The 24,764-nt window shown below is 45.7% G+C and overlaps 1 protein-coding gene across 12 annotated transcripts in view; it reads left to right on the forward strand.

The window, feature by feature from the left end:
* Nucleotides 1–24,764, forward strand: part of COL13A1 (collagen type XIII alpha 1 chain) — a 646,904-nt gene that overhangs the window by 591,884 nt on the left and 30,256 nt on the right. For 10 of the 12 annotated variants that reach the window (XM_033940521.1, XM_033940520.1, XM_033940526.1 and 7 more), the window contains one exon: nucleotides 10,086–10,172. The exons of 1 other annotated variant lie outside the window; for it this stretch is intronic. In XM_033940521.1, coding sequence (XP_033796412.1) covers nucleotides 10,086–10,172 — 87 coding nt within the window. Of the gene's footprint in view, nucleotides 1–10,085; nucleotides 10,173–21,655; nucleotides 21,734–24,764 lie in introns of all 12 variants that reach the window. One more of the 12 variants, XM_033940522.1, reaches the window with a different exon arrangement.

Consider the following 24,764-nt stretch of genomic DNA (forward strand, 5'->3'; position numbering starts at 1 on the left):
GTCCTCATATGTAGGATTTTCAGTGGGATAGATTATATATCAGAATTACCTCCTTTAAAAGGAACAAAAAAACAGTCTCATTAGTAAGCATCAATGGGAGCCATAGTGGAGAAAAGGTAAACCCCTACTGTGGCTTCAAGTTCCTCTCTTTTCCTTCACCTTCTCTGGATGTGCATTCATTAGGACACAGTTCATTTGGCTGTCTTTAAACTTTTAGGGCCTGATTCTCTAAAAGTGTGTCCCGATTTTAGGCAGCTGTAGGCGTCCTACAGCTGTCTAATCAGCCAATCGGGATGCACGTTTTTTTTAAAAAAATGCTCCCCAGGCAGGCCTGAAGGCGCCTCCGGGAGCCTAGGGAGACCCACAAGATGCCTAAGCTCGTCTAAGGGTCTTAGGCGGGCCTTAGGCTGAACCTAGGCGGCCCTACGCGTCTCCCTAGTAGATGAGAAGCTTAAAAATGTAGGCCAGCAAAATGCTGGTCTACATTGTAAGTAGATGCGGCCGCTATACTTATCGCGGCAAGGGATCTCTCTGCCGCTATAAGTATAGCGGGCCGCGGCCTGTCCGATCGCTGGGAGCAGGGTGCCCAATCCCTCCTGCCCGAAGATGCACCCTCCCGACACTACCGACCGCCCAACCCCCGACACTACCGACCACCCCCCCCGACATTACCGATCTCCCCCCCCCCAACAATATCGGTCGCTGGCAGGAGGGTGCCCAATCCCTCCTGCCCGAAGACGCACCCCCCCGGCGCTAACAACCCCCACTCCACCAAACCTGTTCTTACAGATGGGTCTTGCACGTCGAGCAAGCAGGCATGCCTCGTCGAAATGAGGCGGGCCCGCCTCTTCCCGGCCCATCTCGCCGAAGCCTAAGGCCTGATTGGCCCAGGCTCTAGAAGCCTGGACCAATCAGGCCTTAGGCATAGCGGGTCCGCCCATCCCCACTTAATCTAAGGCCTGATTGGCCAATCAGACCTTAGACTTAGTAGGGATGGGCGGACCCGCTATGCCTAAGGCCTGATTGGTCCAGGCTTCTAGAGCCTGGGCCAATCAGGCCTTAGGCTTCGGCGGGATGGGCCGGGAAGGGGCGGGCCCGCCTCATTTCGACGAGGCGTGCCTGCTTGCTCGACGTGCAAGACCCATCTGTAAGAACAGGTTTGGTGGAGGGGGGGTTGTTAGCGCCGGGGGGGAGGGGTGCGTCTTTGGGCAGGAGGGATTGGGCACCCTCCTGCCAGCGACCGATATTGTCGGGGGGGGGCGGTTGGTAGTGTCGGAGGTGGGGCGGTCGGTAGTGTCGGGAGGGTGCGTCTTCGGGCAGGAGGGATTGGGCACCCTCCTGCCAGCGATCGGTAATGTCGGGGGGGGGGTGGTCGGTAGTGTCGGGGGGGGCGGTCGGTAGTGTCGGGGAGGGGGGTGCGTCTTCGAGCAGGAGGTTTGGGACCCTCCTGCCAGCGATCGGTCAGGGGGCCACGGCCCGCTATACTTATAGCGGCAGATAGATCCCTTGCCGCGATAAGTGTAGCGGGCCGTGTCTAGTTTAGGCCGATTCTGAATAGGACGCCTCTCCCGGGCGTTCTATACAGAATCAGGGCCTAGGTGTCTTGCGGGCCTCTCCTTCAATATAGGAGGCCTGCCTGGGGATCATTTAAAAAAAACAAAAACGTGCATCCCGATTGGCTGATTAGACAGCTGTAGGACGCCTACAGCTGCCTAAAATCGGGACGCACTTTTAGAGAATCAGGCCCTTAATGTGTGCAAAGTCAATTAATTTAGGAATTAACATTAACTTAGGAATTAACATGCATACAATGGATCTGTGTGCATAAAAAAGTTTTAATGAGAGTAAAAACGTTATTAAGACAAAGATGTGAACCAAAGTGGAGAAAAACTTGAAAATCTGGAAATAAAAGCCAAACAAACCAGAGACTTTTTGCTTGGCCACACCCCTACTTTACCTTCTGTCTCCCCTTTCCAAATGGGTCTCCTACCTTCTCTCTGTTCCGCCAGGTTTATCTTTCCATATCCTCTTTCATTCATATTTCTATTTCTTTCTTTCCCTAAGGTTTATATCTTCTCTTCTCCCATTGTAGCAACTCTTCATGTTCTTCTTCTCCTTCCAGAATCCCTACCTGCCTCCTCTTCTATCTAGAAGGTCAGCAGCATAGAAACTCAGCAAGCATATGCTCCCATGGCTGTTCTACTTCCTTTCACCTGGGCCTCTTTTTCAAATAGGAAATGTGCAGTGGGGGAAGGAGCAGCTACAGGCTGGGAGCACTCAGGGATAAATTCTCAAGGTCGCTGAAATGTAAGCAGTAGGATGATAACAAAATACAAAAACACTCCAATAAGCACTACCAAACAGCAGATGCCAGAGCAAGGAATATATTGTTTAAGCGAAAGAAAAGCCTCAGACTAGCGGAGAGGTGTACCCACACTCTTCCACCCAAGCATCACAGGCTGAAAAGCTTTCACAGAAACTAAATACTGGCAGGTAGGAGCATGAAAATAGCCAGGGATATAACCCAGAGTGGAACAACCACTAGTTAGAAAAAAGCCAAGCCTCTCTTTTGCTTGCTTCTGCATAGTATCTGTAGAGGTCCTCATAAGGGTTACTTACTCTCTCATTCTCAAAATTGGTTCTTAACTTGGTAACCTCAAATTCCCTCAAATTCCTAGATCTTATCTTCTAGTGGCAATACTAGAAGACAATATGCCCAGGACCCTCTCCCTAGGGTTTAACCCCCAACTGCCTTATTTCTTTAGATTGTTGCTCAATGGTCTCAAATAACACATTTTCTTCTGCTTCCACAGTGACCTGCAGTTCATCCACATACTTCTCAGCTTGCTTTCTAATCTCCCTCTAGCCTTTGACCAGTTGAACTTGGACAGATTCCTTTTCCTCTCTTAGTCTTTGCATATACCTAGCTGCTTGTTCTGAATCCTCTTCCAACTGCAATACAGTGGCTGACTTTTTCCAGGTCCATAGGGAGTGCTGAGGGCTGGTCCTGAACGGCTATCGATGGACCCAATAAACAGTGTGGGCCCCCAAGGGCCTCTATACACCAGGTGTTGACTCTCCACAGCCCCTTGAATGAGTTGGGAGATGGGCCTACCTGTTAAGCTCTACCTGTTGGACTTCACCTCCTTCCTTGTACCAGCAGTTACTTGGAATCAAATGGCTCCAAAGTTTGGGAAATCCCAGCCCAGGATAACTGGGTAGGGGAGCCAAGGCAAGAACATCACATTAGTTTGTCCAACGGATAGTTTGAAGTATACCTGACCTGTAGGATATTATATCCAGTCCATCTGAATGAGGGTCTTGACACTGCCAGGATCTTCCAGTGCCTGGTAAGATTTCCCATCCAACTTGACTTGTAGCACACAGTTCCTCCACAAAATTGCAGCAGTGTGAAATTATCATTTTCGTATCTATGGCTGCTTCATCCTGGCAGTCCTCCCCCCCCCCCCCCAGTACCTCTTTAACTTCGCCGACACGAGCAGCATATCTATCCTGCTATCTGTGCCAGCCTCGGCTCTCCCTTTGATGTCACTTTCTAGTCCCATGACCAAGAAGTGACTTCAGAGGGAAGAACCTAGACTGGCGCAAGCAGAAGGCTGGAGATGCTGCTCATGCCGATGAAGAGTTAGAGTTACAGTGGGGAAGGAAAGACGCGCGGCAGGAGAGAGGTGGAGAAGGAGTAGGGGGCAGACAGGAGAAGAGGTGCTGGCACCCCCACCAAGACAGCACCTGGAGCAGTCCACCCTTCCTTACTACACCACTGGCTGCAGTTCACAGATATGTGGAGGAGGCATATGTGGTTTGGTATTGCTGGTTCCCACTGGGCCTGCGTAACCTAGCTGTACCCTGAGCTTTTATACTTCTTGGACCATGCCCTCCTGCTTGCGTCCCTCCTGTGTCATTTCCCCCCAGGTAGGATTGTAAGTTTTAAGGTGGCTCTAACACTATGAGGGAGTGCCATCAAGGGAGAGGGGTAGCCTGCCATAGACTCCCTCACAAGCAGTTCCTGTAGATCTGCTTTTACAGAATATTAGTGTAAGTTCACATTGCCATTAAGCCAGCCAAATGGTTGGTGTAAATACCAATACCTAACTGTAGGCAGTTAGATACTTAACTGCTAATATTCTATAACCCACTTATGTAGCTCCTAGTAGTGCTGCCCGATTCAGGAAAAAAAATTTTTGATTAGATTCAGCCTATTGAATTGGTTTTTCCATTTGATTCGATTTTCCTGCCCAATTGGGTGTTTTTTTCAAACATCCTGGTGGGTTTATTTTATAGCCTCTTCACCACCTTTGCCTTCTCCTAACCACACTGGCGCTGTGGTATAAACAAAATCAACAAACAAAAAAGACTTTTCGTCTCTCTGTTAAATCCTAGCTCACGTTTGCAGTCTAACACCAGCTCTGGCAGGATACACATTTCACATCTGACAAATTGTAATCACAAAACAGAAAATAAAATTATTTTTCCTACTTTTTGTTGTCTGGTCATTATTCAAATCTTGTTGGTCCCAGTCTCTGGTTGTCTTCTGATAACTTGCTTGCCAGGGTCTCTTTCTTTCATCTTTCTCCCTGCTAACCATCCACCTGCCATCTCTGTCCTCTAAATTCGAACAAAAATCAAGACAGTCAAATAAACTGGTTCAGTAGAGTCCCAAAGACAAGACAGTTGAGTGATAACTTATTATGGGATATCAGAATGACCTTTCAAGCATATTAGCTCGTCAGGTCTGTCACTCCTCATTCATCCCTCGTTATCTTAGTTTTCTTATTTTTTGCATATTTTTTTCTTTATCATTAAATATGAATATAAATATTTTTAAGTCACTTAGCTTATAATAGTGTTAATTCATGCTTCCAGCACATATCCATCGCATTTAACAAATGCTCCCCAATCGCCAACGCGTTTCGCCACTCTTTATCAAGGCTGGGGGTACTGAATAAATTTGCATTACTGTCTACCATGTCAATGGCCGATGGATCTTTGCGAGAAATTTCACCAAATGCTGTTATCTATTAAACGATAATTAGCATTCAGGAGATGAAACCATCACCAGTCAGAAAAACCGTCCCTTCTTTATAAGCACTTCTTCTTCTTTTCCATAATTCAATACTTGCTGGTTTTAATGCTTTACTATACAGTACTTATAAATTGAAAAGTGGGAGCTTAAGTCGGTGACACTTGTTCAACAGAGCTTGCCCATTTCATTGGAGCTACTTCAGGAGCAGCCACCGTATTTCCCCTTCTGCCGCAACTCTGCAAAAATAACCATCAGTGAAAAATTCCTGTACTGAATTCAAACATGTTCCCTTGCAATTAAAAAGAATAGCTATTACTCAGGCCAAAATGTAAACATCAGGGTCATAAGAACATAAGAATTTGCCTCCGCTGGGTCAGACCAGAGGTCCATCGCGCCCAGCGGTCAGCTCCCGCGGCGGCCCATCAGGTCCATGACCTGTAAAGTGATCTTTTGTCTAGAACCTGTTCTTCCCTAATCCTTTATATCCTTCAAACCCCTTTTCTTTTTATCTATACCCTTTCTTTCTCCTTTATCTGTAACCTTCAATTCCTTTATCCTTCAGGAATTTATCCAGTCCCTCTTTGAAACCCCATAATGTAGTCTGACCTATTACACCCTCCGGAAGCGCATTCCAGGTATCCACCACCCTCTGTGTTTTTTAATGGGAGTGGCCTAACGGTTAGTGCAGTAGCCTGAGAACCAGGTTCAATTCCCACTGCAGCCCCTTGTGACTGCTCAAATCACTAAACCCTCCATTGCCTCAAATACCAAATAAGTACCTGTATATAATGGGGCCAATGTTCAGAGCAATTGAAGTCATCAGCAGGAAGCTCTCTTGCCCGCTTAAATCGCTTCGAGATGCCTAAGAGGGAATATTCAGCAATACTAACCAGCACTTGCATAACATGCTTGTTATAAGAAAATAACCATGACCCCTCCTGACCCCCCTGATCATACCTCTCTGCCCTCCCTCCAGCCCATGATAACAACTCCCTCAGAAGACCTCCCCCTAACCCATCCAAAGTGTAGGTAGGAACCCCCACCCCCCCAAAAAAAAAATATCTACATACCTGATGGTCCAGCGGGAGTCTTCGGGGACAGGAGCACAGCCCCCTCATGGTGGCCTTTCATACCACAAGTTGCTACGAGAGGTCATGGTAGTCCTTTTGAAAGGCTGCCGCAAGGGGGGCTGCATTCCTTCTCATGAAGACCCCTGATGAGCCACCAGGTATGGCTTGGTATTAACTATTAGGGCATAATTTAGCCAGTGGCAATCAGCACTTAGAAAAATGCTGACCGCTACCAGCTAAATATCAGGAGGAATATGTAAACCACTTTGTAACCACAAGAAAGGTGTTATATCAGATCCCATCCCTTTCCCTTTCCTTTTAACACCAGCTACAAAGTTAAATTACAGTACATGTGGATATTTAGCATTATTATCTGAAGAGCGAATGGTACTAAACAGAAATATAGCTTGGTCAGTACTGTTACTGTCCAGTTGGCAGTGATATTCAGTCCACTAGTCCCCTAATTCTATACGAGGGGTCGCTGAAAAGTTTTCAGCTCAACCAAGAAGAGAATGATGTAGAACCGGTGGCGTAGCAAGGGTGAGCGGTGCCCAAGGCGTTGGTGCCCCTCCCTCACCCCACCGCACGTGCGCACCCCTTCCCGTACCTTTTTTAACTTTGGCACAAGCAGCCACCAACTTATTTGCCCATGTCAGCTTCGGTGTTCTCTCTGACATCACTTCTTAGGCGCAGGTCCTAGATATGACCTCAGAGAAAGTATTAAAGCCGACGCGGGCAGCAAGTTGGTGGCTGCTCGCGCTGAAGTTAAAAAGGTACAAGGGAAGGGAAGGGGTGCGTGAGTAGCAGGGGGAGGAGTGGGAAGGGGGGACGGAGAGAAGGAGGGGTGCCATCGCTCCAAGCAAGATGGTGCCCGGGGCGGACCGCCCCTTCACCCCCCTTACTCTGCCACCATATGGGGCCATGAAACTTACAAGTTATTCCACACTTTTCTGGACACTTTTTGTTTCATTTCATATCATTTAAAAGAAAAGTATCCAGTAAAGTGTGGAATAACTTGTAAGTTTCATGGCTCCACATCATTCTCTTCTTGGTTGGGCTGAGAACTTTTCAGCAGCCCCTCGTAACAGGGCACCTAGAGTTGGGTGCAAGTTTAGCACATTTGTTTAAAAAATACCAGCACATACATGTGTATATGTACATTTATTGATGTACTAATGTTTAAGCCCATTACATAAACGGGTGCCAGAATAGATGTGTAGAATTTCTTTCTTTCTGTCTCTCTCCCTGCCCCGTCTTTCTTTCTTTTTTCTGTCTCTCTCCCTGCCCCGTCTTTCTTTCTTTCTTTCGGTCTCTCTCCCTGCCTTCGTCTTTCTTTCTGTCTCTCTCCCTGCCTTCCTTCTTTCTTCCTGTCTCTCTCCCTGCCCCCGTCTTTCTTTCTTTGTCTTTCTTTCTTTCTGTCTCTCTCCCTGCACCGTCTTTCTTTCTTTCTGTCTCTCTCCCTGCCCCCGTCTTTCTTTCTCTCTTCCTGCCCCTCTCCCTGCCCCAGTCTTTCTTTCTGTCTTTCTTTCTTTCTATCTTGCTCCCTGCCCCAGTCTGTCTTTCTTTCTTTCTGTCTGTCTTTCTTTCTTTCTTTCTTTCTGTCTCTCTCCCTGCCCCAGTCTGTCTTTCTTTCTTTCTTTCTGTCTTTCTTTCGGTCTCTCTCCCTGCCCCAGTCTGTCTTTCTTTCTTTCTGTCTGTCTTTCTTTCTTTCTGTCTCTCTCCCTGCCCCAGTCTGTCTTTCTTTCTTTCTGTCTATCTGTCTTTCTTTCTTTCTTTCTGTCTCTCTCCCTGCCCCAGTCTGTCTTTCTTTCTTTCTTTCTTTCTTTCTGTCTGTCTTTCTTTCTTTCTGTCTCTCTCCCTGCCCCTGTCTTTTTGTCTTTCTTTCTGTTTTTCTGTCTTTCTCCCTGCCCCTGTCTTTTTGTCTTTCTTTCTGTTTTTCTGTCTGCCCCTCTCCCTGCCCTAGTCTTTCTTTCTCTCTCCCTGTCTCTCTCCCTGCCCCAGTCTTTCTTTCTTTCTTTCTGTCTCTCTCCCTGCCCCAGTCTTTCTCTCTCCCTCCCCCAGTCTTTATTTCTCTCTCCCTGCCCCAGTCTTTCTTTCTTTCTTTCTGTCTCTCTCCCTGCCCCATCTTTCTTTTTTTCTGTCTCTCTCCCTGCCCCCGTCTTTCTTTCTTTCTTCTATTGGCTCCCAGTGCTATCCATCACCATTTACATAGTCCTCTGTACCCTTTTGGCCCTCATCGATCCTCCACCAAATTTATCACCCTTTCAGTCCCAGCTCCATTCATATCTATCTTTCCTTCCATTGCCTCCAAGGCCATTCTTCCTGTCTCTATATTCCACCCCCACACAGCTTCTCTTCCTTTTTTACCTTTTCTCTTGTACTCCACCCCAGGACCAATTTCTCTCTCGTCTCTCCCCTGCCCCTCCCTATGGTACTGCAACTCTCCCCCACCTCATTACTTTAATCCTCTTCAACCAACCACACCCCAACACCAGATCCTGCACCAATTCAAACCCCCCCTCCCCCACCTACCTCCTCCCTGGCCACTACACTGAATCTTTGGATAGGCTGCCCTTCTCCAGCCCTTCACCCTGATGGACCCTCCACACACACCTGGGTCACCACCCCCACAGGTTTGCCCTCCCTCCGCATGGGTCTGGCCTCCTGGACCCCCATTACTTACCCGAGGCAGCAGCAGCGGTCCTGAACTACCAACCCTCCCTCCCTCTGTGCCTCAAAGCAGTAGCAACGGCAGCAGTCCTGACCCATCAACCCCCCATTCCTTATCCAAAGCAGCAGTGGCAGCACTGTAAACAGCGGTTCCTCCCTGAGACGCTTTCCTACCCAACAGTTCCTCCCACTGCTTGGCGGTTCTTCTACTGCGCATATGGAAGCATGAAGTTTCAGGTGCGCATGCGCATCTAGGGTTTTATTATTATAGTTATGCAAGCAGTATTCTATAAGATGTGCACAAACGTCTTTCATCATAAATGTAAGGGAGGGACATTCACTGGGGAGGAGCATGTGGCTGGGCATACACAGAGCCAGTATTTGTGCTTATCACTTATAGAAAATTATAAATTTCCTCCTTAAAGAGCCACATTTTGGCACTAGCAATTATGCCAGCTATTGCCAGACTGGGCATATAGATTGGCCTAAATGTAGGTACATGTACAGTAAAGTGTTCCCACGCGAATCGTGGACTCGTTCATTCGCAGTCTTCTCCAACCACCTCTTCCTGTAGTAAAGTCGGGCTACACCAGCTACTGGCCAAATTCAGGATTCCAGAGGAACTGTGATCTGTGGCCTTATGTCAGGACATATTTAGTAATGACTGAGACAGACATGAGGGAATTAAAAATGGGTAGAAAATTCAGGATGCTACAGCTGGAGGCTCATGACCCCATAGCCTTAGTGAAAGTCAGTTCTAATTAAGGTGGTTTTTTTTTTTTAACTAAGGCGCACTAGCCAATTTAGCGTGCGCTAAATATTTATTTATTTATTTTATTATTTATATGCCACTTATATCCTAAGTGGTTTACATTCAGGTCCTTTATCATATTTCCCTATCTGTCCCAGTGGGCTCAAACTCTTATCTAGTGTACCTGGGGCAATGAGGGGATTAAATGGCTTGTCCAGGGTCACAAGGAGCAGCAAGAGATTTGAATCCACAGCCTCAGGGTGCTGTAGCTCTAACCCCTATGCCCATTATAACACACCCATTATATTCTATGGACTCATTAGCATTTAGCGAGCTCTAAATCAGGTAGTGCGCCTTAGTAAAAGACCCCCTAAATTTTTTTTCAGATATATAGTAAATTTAAGAAATTCAGTGAACAGGGTCTTTAATTTTCAATTTCTTTATTTTTTGCTGGTTGTTTCTCATTTTTCTGCTCTGACATTTATTTGAAATGGATGTTCCTAAAGATTTTGTATGTTTTTTTTTTCTTGAACCCCACTATTATTTACAGGGGGAGAGGGGAAAGAAAGGCTCTAGAGGGCCTAAAGGGGATAAGGGAGACCAAGGAGCGCCTGGATTAGATGCACCCTGTCCATTGGTATGTTCTGCTTTATAAAATGTTTTTATTATAAGACTTGAAGAGAAGGAAGAAAGAAGAGTTGCATTTGTGATATTTTGTATTAACAAAAATGATACCATTTTATGATGATTATTATTTCCAAAGTTAACTCTAAAATGTTGGCCTTGTCACTAGAGACTCTCTTTTCCACTAAAGGAAAGAGGATAAACATGTCTTTAAACATCATCTCTTTGTTAAAAATAAATAAATAAATAAATAAATAAATGAAATAGTTTATATACAGTATATTTTGCATGTTTTCATCTTACTTCCATTTTACTCAAAACAACAGGACAGAGAGAAACAAAATTAGGCCCAGCATATTATGAGCTAGCTCTGCATGAACACATTTGCAAAAAATTGCCTAGTAATATGGTGCTGAAGCTGACACATACATCCAAATTCTGTATAGGTAGCCCAAAGTTAGGCATGCAATTATGGGCATTTTTTGCAGATACACGCATAAAGTAATTGGTTAAATCATCAATAACAATCAATAATTGATCTTTACAAACTCTGATTAGCACTAATTACTGGTGACTTGCGTGTCTGCTTTGTGCTCCTGTCTTATAACCTGTGCACCTAATTCATCTCCTGCAGCATGGGTGTCGGAACGGGTCAATGGCCTCCCCCAAAATTAGCAGTTAGTTATGGCTCTACTCCCCCACCTATCTCCTCCTGGCTGCTGTAATTTTAAATCTTTGGGCAGCCGCCATGCAGCATCAATGAGCAGGCCTGCCCCGTAACCCTTCATTCTACAGCGTTCCACCTATGCTGGAACAGGAAGTCACTGCAGAATGAAGACTTCTGGAACAGGCCTGCTCGTTGACTCTGTGTGTCAGCTGCCCAAAGATTTAAAATTACAAGGACCAGGGAAGGTAGGTGGGGGAGTAGGGAGCTGGAGAGAGAGGATGCTGCTGCAGGATTCTGCTGGAGCTAAGGTGGAGCTTTCGGGCCCCCAAAAACAAAAAAGTGTTCTACTGCCTAGGACCTGCAGAACTCCAAATTGGTATAGCCAAGGGAGAGGAATGGGCTGGTAATAGACATTCAGAATTATAGGATACTTCCATTTCCGTGCTTAACTGATAATAGTTTGGTGCAAGTATTTACACCAGCCTTTGCCTTGTGCCTAAAAGGTGTGAAAACGATGTAAGCTAGTATCTTATAAGGCACTTATTTATTGATTGATTCATTTATTTAGCTCTCCCTCCCAAAATAATCCAGAAACCTTGTAACGGGTTACAAGAGTTCTGTGCACAACTGCCTTTATAGAATTCACGCTTAGCGTACTTCATCCCGATGTATAACTTTGGTGTCCTATACAAAATTCCCCCCATAATGCAGAATGTGGTATGATTAAAAAAATATTTATTTCCTTTATTTTCAAAGGGACCATTTGAATTTTTGTTTAAAGGGAAAGAAAGCCTTTAGTGGCAAGAGTCATACTGTAATGGGCACATCATTTGAGCTTCAGGTGACCATGGCCAAGTCCTTTCTTATGTCAAGGATGTTAGAAATATCAGGTAGAATGGCATGAGGTCAAGAATTCTAGAATGAAAAGGACTTAGCTTTGATAGTGAACACCTAAGCCTGTCCCATACAGATAAATGGGCCTATGCAAATATCATTATCTGGATCCTTAAGTGATGATGACAGTGGTAATGAAGTTCATAGCTGTCTTCTTTGTTCCTTCATGTCTTCAAATTTCAGATTGAGCAGTTTATTGTATTGCAGTCCCTGCTTAGTAAAGTCACAGGGCACCCAGTATAGGTTAGAAAAGGGCCACATCAGTGAAGTTTTTGAGACAAATTTTTCACCTGGATATGAGAAATTATTAAAGATATCACAAAAATCATTGTTGAACAGATATCTGATACTATAATGGGGAAAGGTTAAATGAGATCTAAAATTGCACAAAACCAATGTGTTTATACTTTACAGAAGTAATACATATATGATTTTATTTATATTATGGGAAAGAATGAGACGATCTTTCTCAGTATTATCTTGTGGATATTATACATTGACTCCTTTAGAATAGAGAAATGTTATCAATAGTTATGTTACGTCTCTTCCAGATTCCATACACTAGGTGTTCAATCCCAACCTGCAATCTGGGAGTTGCATAAATCCTATACTTTTCAAAGCACATGCTCCACCCCTCTTAGACTGAGAGCTTGAGCCATATCCAGTTTCAATTTCTGCAAGCAATATGTGCAGAAATCTCTTGACTTTTTTCTGATTTTATCGCTTAAAGTTCATCTTTTTCTGTGGCTTCAGTGCTTTGAGACCCCTGTTGGAGGAAAGGATGCAGTCCCGCAGAGCCAGATCGCTGCTTCACAGAGAAACTTTCGTGGATCTGCGGAGCCAGCCTGCTGTGTGCCACCTTTCTTGGATTCAGAGCCCATTCCCCTGGCAGTTCACTTGCCCGCTGACCTTGTCAGGGGTTTAAGTGCAGGCTGTATGCATCCTGATCAAAACATCCCCATCCCCCCCGGGGTTTCAGGGCGCTGTGTTTCCCACCCCTGATTGTGTGGCAAGGATCCGTGGAGGTGGAGGTTACAGAAAGTGTCCAGCTGACTGGCAGTCCGAAGATCTTCAAGTCTGGTCATTTGGAGCAGTTTCTGAGGCAGAAAAATCATTTTCCTCCATTCAGCTGCTGTGTGAAAATGCTGACAGGCTGGCACTGCAGAGACTGTGAGTAACTTCCATTATTTTCTATGGGAACTTCGGGGGTGGCTTGTTAAACTTTTTTTTTTTTTGTATATAATATTTTTTTATTGAGCAAAATCAGCAACATACAGAACAAGAAAAAATAAACATACAGCCGCAGCTCCCAATGAAGTGCTAAAATAAGACAACCAGGGAACTCAAAAACAATACATCAGGAGAGCGCCCTGGCAAAAATGCTAGAGAGTACCCAATACAGGATTTTACCAAAATGCCCGACCCCCCCCCACACACACACACAACCTAAACCCCCAACCCCCCACTCCCCCAAAGGCACCCCCCCAAACCCAAACCCGTGTGGTTAGATGGGAAAACAAGAGGAAACTAAACAGAAAGAAAGGTGGAACAAGACAATGAGAGAAGAAAGACTAAAGCAGACAACAGAGTAATGAAAGCAGCCCCCAACTCCTGCCAAAGACACCACAGCTCACAAGGTTAGCAGTTCAGCAACATACTCCGCTCCCGGTGCGGGAGAGACAACCAATACCCCTCCCACACATCCTGAAATTTGGTCCACCGGCCCTCGTCATGTCTCCCCACCATCCTACGCTCCAGAAGCGCTAAGTCATAGAGGGATAAATGCCACTGGGAAAAAGAGGGAGCATGGAGAGCCCGCCAGGAAACTAAAATGGCCTTCTTGGCTAAAAGGAGAGCCTTAAACACCAACATCCGCTGCCCAGCAGAGCAATGAGAGAGAGCCACTCCATCATAAAAAAGGACTATAGAAGGGGTGCATGCAGGCAACGAAGGAGAGATAGAGGACAAAAAGGTCCACACTTGCAGCCAGAAAGCCCGTATCCGGGGACAATCCCAGAACATATGTCCCAGGGTAGCAGAACTCACAGGGCACTTGGGACAACAGGCGTGAGCGGCAAAGCCGGCTCGATAAGCCCTCTGTGGAGAAATATACGCTCTGTGAAGGAATTTATATTCCTGCTCCCTATGGAGCATATTGCAGGAGAGAGCACGCAAGAAGACAAAACAATGAGAAATCAAGGAGGACAAGATAGTGCACCCCAGGTCAGCGCTCCACGCCCCAGCCAACAGATCCGCTCTCTCAGTCGACAACGGTGACAACAACGCGGTAACAAAGTAACGCAGACGCGGGGCCGGATCTTCCCACAAACCCAAACTCAAGCCAAGACTCCACGCCACCGAGGGACGCAAGGACGGCTCTCCGAGACTACAAACATAATGGCTAAGCTGTAAATAACCAAACGCATCCACTCGATCCAAACCATAGAGAGACGCCAACTCAGTAGGAGAAAGAAGAATCCCCCTCTCAGTGAGCACGTCTCCCACTCTACGTACCCCATGTGCATGCCAAAGCCGGAAGACTCGGCTGTCACTTCCAGGACAAAACTGCGCGTTGCCCACTAAGGGCAACATTGGGGTTTTGCTATAATTGACCCCCAAGTGTTTGCAAAGCTGTTTCCAGATACATCTCATATAGGACCACACCACATGACCCCTCTGGAAAGAGTCCAACCGAGCCGAAGGGGCATGCAACAAGAACAATCCCGAGACAGGGGACAAGAAGTCCCTGTCCACAGAGAAGGTCAGAAAGGAGGAACTCTCCAGACACCAATCCCGAATCTGGCGTAAGCCACAAGCCAAGTTATAAGCTCGAAGATCTAGAAGACCGAACCCCCCCTGCACCTCCGGCAACATCAGAACGCGAAGGGGCAGGCGAGGGCGCCGTCCCCGCCACAGAAAGATCCGCAAAGCACGGTACAGCTCCTCCAAATCCCTATGCCTCAACCAAATCGGTAAAGTCTGCAACAAGTAGAGCCACCGTGGCACAATCATCATATTATATAAAAAGACGCGACCCGCAAGGGAAACCGGCAGAGCACCCCATAAGCGCAGACTCTCGACAGAGGACCGAAGCATGGGTCGGACATTAAGCTCATAAAGGTGCGTCAAGGTGGAGGGAATAAGAACCCCCAAGTATTTCACCTGAGCCGAAGCCTCCTTCAGAGGAAAGTCCGACCACAGGTGAGAGATACGCAGATGAAGAGGGAGCGCTTCCGACTTAGATACATTGAGTTTGAGACCCGAAAGCTCCCCAAACTGCCGAAACAACTCCAACAGTAAAGAAAGGTGCGAAACCGGGTCAGTCAAAAGAATCATGATGTCATCTGCAAAGGCCAAACTACGCAGGGAGGAATCTCCCACCTCCACGCCCTCAAGCGACGGATGAGTGCGGATACAAAGCAATAGAGGTTCCAAAAATAAAATATAAAGCAAAGGAGACAGGGGGCAACCCTGCCGAGTACCCCGCCGCAGAGAAAAAACCGGGGAAGCTACCCCGTTGACAATCACAGCAGCCTCGGGATTAGAGTATAGAGCACGGAGAGCTTTCAGATAAAATCCATTCACCCCATAGCGGAGTAGCAACGGGAAGAGGAAGGCCCACTCAACCCGATCAAAGGCCTTTTCAGAGTCAAAACTAGTGGCCAAGGTAGGCTGTCGCCGAGAATCACAGTGGGCTAAAGCAAGTAAAAGCTTCCGAACATTATGACCTGCCTGACGACCCTTCATAAAATCCACCTGGTCCAGTCCCACCAGAGAAGGGACAAGCGGGGCCAACCGGTTAGCCAATATCCGGGCTAGAATTTTAAGATCTACGTTGATAAGCAAAATGGGCCTATAAGACCCCACCAAGAGAGGGTCCTTACCCGATTTGGGCAGTACAGTTATCAGCACCTGATTCGAACCAGGAGGAGAACTCTCCACCGCCCGCTCATAGTACCGCCTCAACGGATCAGCCACAAACCCCTGCAAAAGACGATAAAATTCCCCGCCAAAGCCATCCGGACCCGGGGATTTACAGAGAGGCAAGGTTTTAATAACCCCCAAAACCTCCTCCCCGGTAATAGGGGAGACCAAACTCGCACTGTCGGTATCCGAGAGCCGAGGCAAGGGCAGCGAGTCAAAGTACGCCTGAATCGAAGAGTCCCGGTCCACCACCTCCGCCGAATAAAGAGAGCTGTAAAAAGAGACAAAAAGCTGTTCAAGTTGAGGCTGGGCTGTAACCAGCTGCCCCCCAGCGCCTCTAAGAGAGGTGATGGAGGAGGACCCCCTCCGCGCCCTAGTCAACCGGGCCAACATTCTACCCGGGCGATTACCAAACCTATGAAGGCGATATTTATAATAAAAGAGCGACTTGTGTGCTCGTTCATGTAAGAGGGCATGGAGCGCTGCCTGGGCCGCCTGAAACTCATGTTTATGGGATAGAGTTGGAGAATGTAATACTAGAAGCCTGCTCTCCCGCACTTTACGCTTGAGAGCTAAAATCTTTGCCGCCAACATTTTCTTCCGTCGGGCACAGTAGGCTAACACAGCCCCACGGAGCACCACCTTGGCGGCCTCCCAAAAAAGAGCTCCGTCATCTGCATGCACCCCATTGAACTCAACATACTCCTTCCACTGCACTCCAGATACTGTTTAAAATCAGGGTCAGAATAGAGCGCCACCGGAAAACGCCAGCGCCCACCCCCAGCGGGGGGCCCATCAGCAAGACTAATGTCCATCCAAACCATAGTATGATCAGAAATAGCCAGCACCTCAATCTCAGCATGATGTACTGCATAGAAGGAGGAACGGGAGAGAAAAACATAGTCTATTCTAGAGGAGGAGTCATGCACTTTGGAAGTATGAGTAAAATCCCTCTCTCCAGGATGAAGGGTTCTCCATACATCTACCACATCCAAAGCCTGCATCCAAGCACTCAGCCCATTATCCGATCTCCCAGAGGACCGAGAAGTCCCCCTAGAAGAATCCAGGACAGGATCAAGAATAGAGTTGAAATCCCCCAGGAAAATCATATGGGTCCCAGGTAACAAGGTCACCGACAGGAACATTCCCAGAAGCTTCTTATAAAAGGACCGTTGAGCAGTATTGGGAGCATACACTGACATCAAAAGAACTGGGCGCTGGCACAACGTACCCTGAACCAGTACATAGTGACCCTCCGGATCCGAAAGGACCCGAGATTGAACAAAAAAGACGGACTTATGCAGCAGGAGAGCCACCCCGGCCTTAGCCTTAGAAGAGGAAGCAGAATAACATTGTCCCACCCAGGACTGCCTCAGCTTACCATGTTCTTTCTCGGAAAGCTTAGTCTCCTGCAGGCCCACTATATCTGCCCGATGCCGGGCTAAATGCTGCAAAATCTTGGTTCTCTTTATCGGAGAGTTAATACCCGACACATTCCACGTCACACAACGCACTCCCCGCTTAGGCGGCATTCAGAAGAAAACCAACAGGGTCTACAAAACAAAGGAGTAGAGAACTCCTGCCGAGAGTCCCAGCCCTCCTCCCGGCAGCCACCCTTCCAGCACACACACACACACCTCCCCCCAACAACCACACCGATCCTATCCCCCCACCCCTCCATCCACTATCCCTCTTCAACCCCAACTCCTCCCTCCCAGACCCCCACCGCCCCGCCCAAGCCCAACTCCCCCTCCCTCCCCCCCAACCCCCACTCCCAAACCCAACATCCTCCTCCCATTCCCCCCCTGATACCCCAGTCCACCACTCCAGAAGAGGGTACGCCAAGGGCCCAAAGACCCTCCCCCCCTCAGCCTCCCATACAGAGACCAAGCAGTAATAAGCAAGAATGAGGAAAGGCAAGAGCCAAGGGGCAAATACCAGCAACAAAAGCAGGACCCCAGAGGAAAAGAGCATCGAAAGGAAAAATAAACGCAAAGTCCCACCACGGCAGGAATCAACAACAAACTAGCTCAAAGGGCCAGAAAATAGTGTCCAGAACAAACAAAAGTGACCCCCAAGAAGGGGCCACAAAACAGAGAGAGCCATAATAATATGAGCCATCATGTCTCAAGGGGAACACCTCCTGCATCCCACGGGTGCTCCCCCACTCATAGCAGAAAGGAACCACAAGACACTGTCAGAGTCCATCAAGTGCTCGGCTCCAAATCAGGATACCACAGAAGAACCTGAGCCCGGGCGGCCTCACTGGTTTCAAAGAGAAAGGGTTGATCCCCATGAAGCACCCGGAGCTTGGCAGGATATTGCAAAGTGAAGCGTAGCTTTTTCTCAGTGAGTTGCTTGCAGACAGTCGAATAGCCTCGGCGGAGGGATGCCACCTGTGCAGAATAATCCTGGAACATCAGGATACGCTGGTTCTGGAACTGTAAGTCCTTTTTCTGGCGATAGGTGCGGAGCAGAAGATCTTTGATAGCAAAATTGAGGATGCGGAGGATCACCACGCGCGGCCTGGTCGAGCCCTCCTGCCCAACCGGTGCGCTCGTTCGATACGCAAGGGACCCAGGCCCCGCGTAGCCAGCAGCTCAGTCTTCAACCATGCTTCCAGTGTAGGCAGGAGATCTCCATCAGATATCGTTTCTGGGACCCCCAACAGGCGCAGATTATTTCGTCTGGAACGATTCTCCAGATCCTCCATTTTCTCCTCACATTGCCCTACTTTGCACTGTAGTTGCTGTATCTCTGCCTGCATGCTAGTAATGGAGTCTTCTGCAGTGCTGATCCGCTGCTCAGCCTCAAAAACACGAGTGTTAAACTCTGCCACTGATGTAGAGAGAGTTGCAATGGACTCCTGCACCTTATCCAAGCGCGTCCCCAGCGCCAGCACGACTGCCTCCGTGAGACGCGCAATCATGTCCGCCCCCGCTGAATCAGCGGCATCTCCCGAGCCGGCCATTTTGCCATCTGTGCCGGGCCCCGATTTCGTTCGTTCGCGCTCCTTTTTACCGGCCTTCGCCGTCATATCTCCACTCCCTTTTTGTAAAAATTTGTCCATAAAGCCCCAAGGAGTCGGGAGAAAACGCTTGGTGGTGAGTATAATCGCTGAATCTAGTTCCGGGAGGCCGAAGCAGGGGAAGAGCAGCGGAGCTCAAGGAAAACGCGTCTTCCCTGCTCTCGGCACGGCCACGCCCCCCTTGTTAAACTTTTTAAAAATCATTTTTCACAGTTTCTGAGGGTATAGTTCAGGTGCCCCACCTCCCCAGACTTCAAATCACTTTTATTATTTTTGGACTGAGCCAGCAAACGAAAGGAGAGGAAATCAAAATAGTGTTTGATGGTGCGAAGTTTCCAGAGGGTGCCAAAGCATTTTTTAACTTGAGCGTTAGTATGATCTTCAAATGGCAGGCATCGGTCTAGGATGACTCCAAGGATTTTGATGGTAGGGTTGATTGGGTAGGTTAACCCATTTAATTTCAAGGAGGTGTTCGTTAATTTGTGGTTGGGACTTGCTAGGAAAAGCTTGGTTTTTTCTGGGTTCAGTTTTAGTTTGAATTGAGTGGTCCATTGTTCTACCCTAGTGAGGATAGATGAGGTGAATTGTTCTGTCTCTTGAGTCAGTGAGGTTATGGGAATGATGATTGTAATGTCATCCGCATATATGTACGATTTCAATTTTAAATCAGATAACATATGTCCCAGTGGTGCCATGTAGACATTGAATAGAGAGGGGGGAGAGAGGAGAGCCCTGTGGGACTCCGCAGGGGTTACACCAGGAATGGGGAAAGGCTCCTTCGCTGTGGACCTGGTAAGTGCGGTTTTTTAAGAAGCCTGTAAACCAGGTTAGGACCTGCCCAGAGATGCCAATAGAATTGAGGCATCTGAGCAGAATGTCATGGTCGACAAGGTCAAAGGCATTGCTCAAGTCAAACTGAAGTACCAGTGCGCTTTTTCCCAGGGAGAATAGATGGAGGAGGTAGTTTGTCAGTGAGGCTAAGACTGTTTCTGTGCTATAATTTGTGCCTTGTCAAAGGCTTTTTGGAAATCTAAATACGATGTCTATGGGGTCCCCTTTGTCCATTCATTTGTTAATTCCTTCGAAGAAGTGCAGTAAGTTCATTAGGCATGATCTCCCCCTGCAGAAGTCATGTTGGCTTGTGATTAGAAGTTTATTTATTTCGAAATGCTCATTGATGCTGTCTTTTATCAGCGCTGCCGCCATTTTCCCCAGGACCAAGGTCAGACTCACCGGTCTGTAATTTCCCGGGTCACCTCTTGATCCTTTTTTAAAGATGGGCGTAACATTGGCTATCTTCCAATCCTCCGAGATCACTCCTGTTTTCAGGGATAGATTGCAAACTTGCTGTAGTAGTTCCGCTATTTCCTCCTTTAGTTCTTTCAGTACCCTAGGGTGGTCGGTTTTTAATTTTTCTAACTGCCTACGTACATCTTCAAGGCTTACTTCCATGGATATTAATTTATCTGTTTGGTCTCCTTTGAAGATTTGCTCAGGTTCCGGTATGTTGGATGTGTCCTCTTTTGTAAATACAGACGAAAAGAACATGTTTAGTCTTTCCACCACTTCTTTCTCCTCCTTCACCACTCCCTTCCTGTCTCCGTCATCCAGCGGTCCCACCTCCTCCCTAGCCGACTGCCTCCCTTTAACATATCTGAAGAATGGTTTGAAATTTCGTGCTGCCTTGGCTAGCTTTTCTTCATATTCTCTTTTGGCTTTTCTAACCACACGGTGACATTCTTTTTGATACTTCCTGTGCTCTTTCCAGTTCTCCTCAGTTTTGCCTTTTTTCCATTTCCTAAATGAATTCTTCTTTTATCACCTATCACTTTCCTCACTTCCTTGGTTAGATTACTGCAGCTCACTATATAAGGGCAACTCACAGAAAGAAATCAGACGCTTGCAAGTTATACAAAACACGGCAATAAAACGTATTGGAAATGCGAAAAAATTTGACCATGTCGCACCTCTTCTGATAAAAGCTCACTGGCTCCCTACAAAATAACATTCCATATAAAATAACCTATAAAATCATACTTTTAACATTCAAAACACTCCATAACAACCAGCCAGAATTCTTAAACACTTTTCTAATTCCCTACACCCCAGCTAGAACACAATCACAAAATCTTTTAATGGTTCCATCTCTCCATATTATTAGAACTACACAAACAAACTTTTCCATCACAGCCCCCTTCTCTTTGGAACTCATTACCCCCAGAACTACAGGATGAACCTATGCTAGATCGTTTCAAAGGAAAGCTAAAAACATTACTTTTTATAGATGCATTCAACCTCTAATGCACTTACCTTATGAAACATTATCTTCATTTCTGCTTTGGTTATCAGATGGGATCTCCCTTCCTTTTGCATTTCCCCTATATGTCTCTCTTTCCTATTTTATAATGTAATTATTTACCTTAATCCTATCGTTCCAGTAGGTCCTGTATGTTTTAATGTATGTTACCCTACTTTACTATTTTTTATTATGTACAAACCGCTTAGAAGACTGATTGGCGGTATACAAATTTTTATTAAACTTGAAATTTGTTTCATGTTTTGCAGACCAGTTCAGAAATTGTTTATGTTGGTGAGGATGTTCCACCATAACCCCCTTTTCATGGATTTGTTCAGGTATGTTGCTTGGCTTTGGGACTCAACTGGATATGGCTGTAGCTCTCAGTCTAAGGGGGAGGAGCATGTGCTCAGAAGAGTATTGGATTTCTGCAACTCCCAGAAACCCCTAACGTATGAAATCCTACAGGGACTAACAGAAAGAAGATTATCGAAAGTAAAAACCTAATCTTCTATTACTTGTTAGACAGGGAAGTAATTGGTGTCTCAAATTTGTCAACACCATGGTGATAGAATTGGTGCAGTTGGTGCCCTGGGACTGTACCGCTGTAGGACTGACCTCCGCTGCCACAGAGTGGAGGTGGTCAACATTTTCTGGAATAATCATAGTAGTTGATTTCATGAACAGGGACCTCGAGGTTTTAAAGGCGAGAAGGGTGATCCAGGGTTACCAGGCCTGGATGGGCTGGATGCCCCTTGCCCATTGGTATGGCTTTTCCTATCCTTTTCCTGCATGTGTCTCTCATTGATTTATCCATGTGCTTATGTTATATAATTCTACTAACTTTCGTATTATACCACTGTAATACCTACTAGGTGCTCTGGCTGAGCAGTTCTAATCTCCATGTTGCATCTGCCTATGCTATTTTCTTCACATTAATCTCTTATACCAACACCTATAGCAATGATGAGGTCACTATTTTATTTTTATTAAAATACATATAATCTGCCAATCCAAAAGTTATATGTCCTTGCAGGACTCCAGAAATAAAAACATAAAAGACTAGATTCTGTAAATGGCATCCAAATTTGGAACCCCTCCCACCCCCCCAAAAAAAAAAAATATGAGCATTGAGTGCTATTCTTTAAATGATGCTCCAAGTTGGACACTGTTTATAGAATAGCATTGGGATTCGTGCACATCTTTTGACGTGATGGTTTACACCAATTGGTTTAAATCCTTGCACTTAAATTAGGCACAGATCTCCTAATTCTATAATACCGTACACATCTTTAGTGAACGCTTCTGACCTGACTGTGCTCCTTTCTTAGCCACGCCTTCTTTTCAGTTGTACACTAAGGCCTGATTCTATACATGGTGCCTAAAACATATACGCCGAGGAAGGCCGCACGTAGACATGTCAATCTTAAGTTAGGTGCTAGCAGTGCCTACAGTGTCCGGTATTTAGGACAAGAAAACCCTGGCATAAATAGGCTAAGTCCACTTTAAGCATCTACATACAAAACACAGCCAAGATCCGCACACAATCCACTCCTAATCACGCCCACTTTTGGTAGGTGCCTTGGACTAGTAGTAGGCGCCTACTGAGTTAGGTGCCTACCTACCAATTAATTGTGATTTAAGCTTATTATGAGGTGCTAATTGCTTGATATTGGCTCCAGGCACCTAGATTAGCTAGGCATGATGATCTAGGTGCCTAACTTTAGGCATCTTTTATAAAATCTGGGCCTAAAAGATTTACATGCACATTTTTTTTTAAATATAGAATAGTACTTAGCAAGATGCATGTGTAAATCCAAATTGTTGCCAGTTAACACCAATAATTTGTTACTCAAATTGTGCATGCAAATTAGGCACCATATATAGAATCCAGGAGAAAGGGGGCAATTCTACAACATAGATGCTGCTATCTACATGCCCATTGTCTATGTAAATGTTTAGAATAATGGCATTTACATATGTGTTCATATACCATCATACCTGTCAAATTTTCCCCTAAGCAGTATTCTGTATCTACCCACTTCACTTACATATTTGCTAAGAGGGGTAGTACATATACATGGGTGGAACATGGGCGGGACTCCCACTTACATGCATAAATTATAGAATACTGCAGCTCTATGGCAGGCATAGGTACCCATTTCTAAATGCGAAGCGCTTGTATATCCAGTTAAGTTGGTATTCTATAATGGAAAGGAGGCACCTACAATTAATCAGCTCACTAATTCGAGGTGCTTAAAGGAATTGACTTTAAAATGCCAAAACTGCACAAGAAAACACTTTTTTTTTTTCTCTAAATTACAAGTAAAATCTAAGAACATTGATGTTGTGCACCTCTCCTTCTTCCTTTAATTAGTGTTGCATCTCTGGCCTTCTCATTTCTGAGTTAGTTGAAGAGGAACTGTACCGGCCTTTTGTTTTGATATTTTATATTTAAATAGGGCTCTAGGTTTACTATAGTATAGACTTTCTTTCTGCTTTGTGGCAAGTTTGACTTCCATGTAAGAGTTTATGATAGTCTAAAAGGAGTTACTGTTGAAACTTCCCCAAATATCACAGCCTAGGAACACACTTTTCCTATCAAACATTTTTTCCTAGCCAGAGGCTTTTATTTCAGAGGGGTAGTTACTAATATGCCTTAAGGAAGTAAGACATGATTTTTGTTAAATAACACACGTTCAGTGACAAAATTGTGTATTATTTGTCCTTAATGCAAGTAACTATACTGCAACATAAGCAAAATAATAATGAGATGGCAAGCACGCCATTATTATGCGGATTTGAATGATACAGCTTGTATTTAACCTAATATGTAGCATATACCTAAATAAATGAGAAGTATGCCTGAGTCAACAGACATGCTTTGAATTTATTGCAATGCTTAAGCGCCACTTGACTAGATCAAGCATGTCTAAAACAAAAGCTGCTCGGTGGTCTCCCAACACATCTCGTTTTCATGCAGTATTTGCAGAAAGTGTCGTAAAACCGTTCTGTTTGGTCACTAACATTTTTCAGCATGGGAACCTTTGAGCCAACAGATTGTTGTTGTTTTTTTTTTTTTTTTTTAATAACCCAACCTCTTTTTCTTTTTCACTCTCAATTGGCCCTTTGTCTCTTTTCCTATTACAAACAATCTTTCCATAGAGACTTTTCCCCTTTCACCACATAACCACGATGCTTCCACTTTCTGATTCCTTTTACATACCTAATTGATCCCTTTTCATGCACTGCACTATACTATCCATTCCAACCATCAGCGTACCAATGGGACATTCAGCCTCACAAAGGCCAAAGGTTCTAATCTTGTTAAATGATCCATTTTTTTTCTCTCAGTTTCTTGCCTGATTGGGGGATTATACAGTACTAGGTAAAAGGTTTGTCTCTACAGTGTCAAACATCACATTTATTTCTTCCTCTCTTGTTCATGTTCATCATCCATGTTTCTTTTTTGCAGCATGCAACCTGACAGAGGGCATTTTGTATTGTTTAAAAATTTCAGTTAAAAGGGAAAGCAGGGATAATTAGGAAAGTTGTCCTGTTTAGCTTATGGTTGCACACATGGCTTAAGGTAATTGTAACATAAGGATGCCATCAACTTATTCTTAGGGCTCAATATCAAAAGATTAATGTTCCTGTATCTGAGAGTTACTATATGCTCATAAATTGGCCTCTTTGAAAATTTGCTAGGGCTGAATGCTTAAGTTTTACTCAAAATTTTACTAAACTCTTAAATTTAGGAAAATAAAAAGTGGATTGCAGGAAAAAGAAGGTAGGA

This window comes from Geotrypetes seraphini, chromosome 4 (assembly GCF_902459505.1).
Source record: "Geotrypetes seraphini chromosome 4, aGeoSer1.1, whole genome shotgun sequence".
NCBI classification, from domain to species: Eukaryota; Metazoa; Chordata; class Amphibia; order Gymnophiona; family Dermophiidae; genus Geotrypetes; species Geotrypetes seraphini.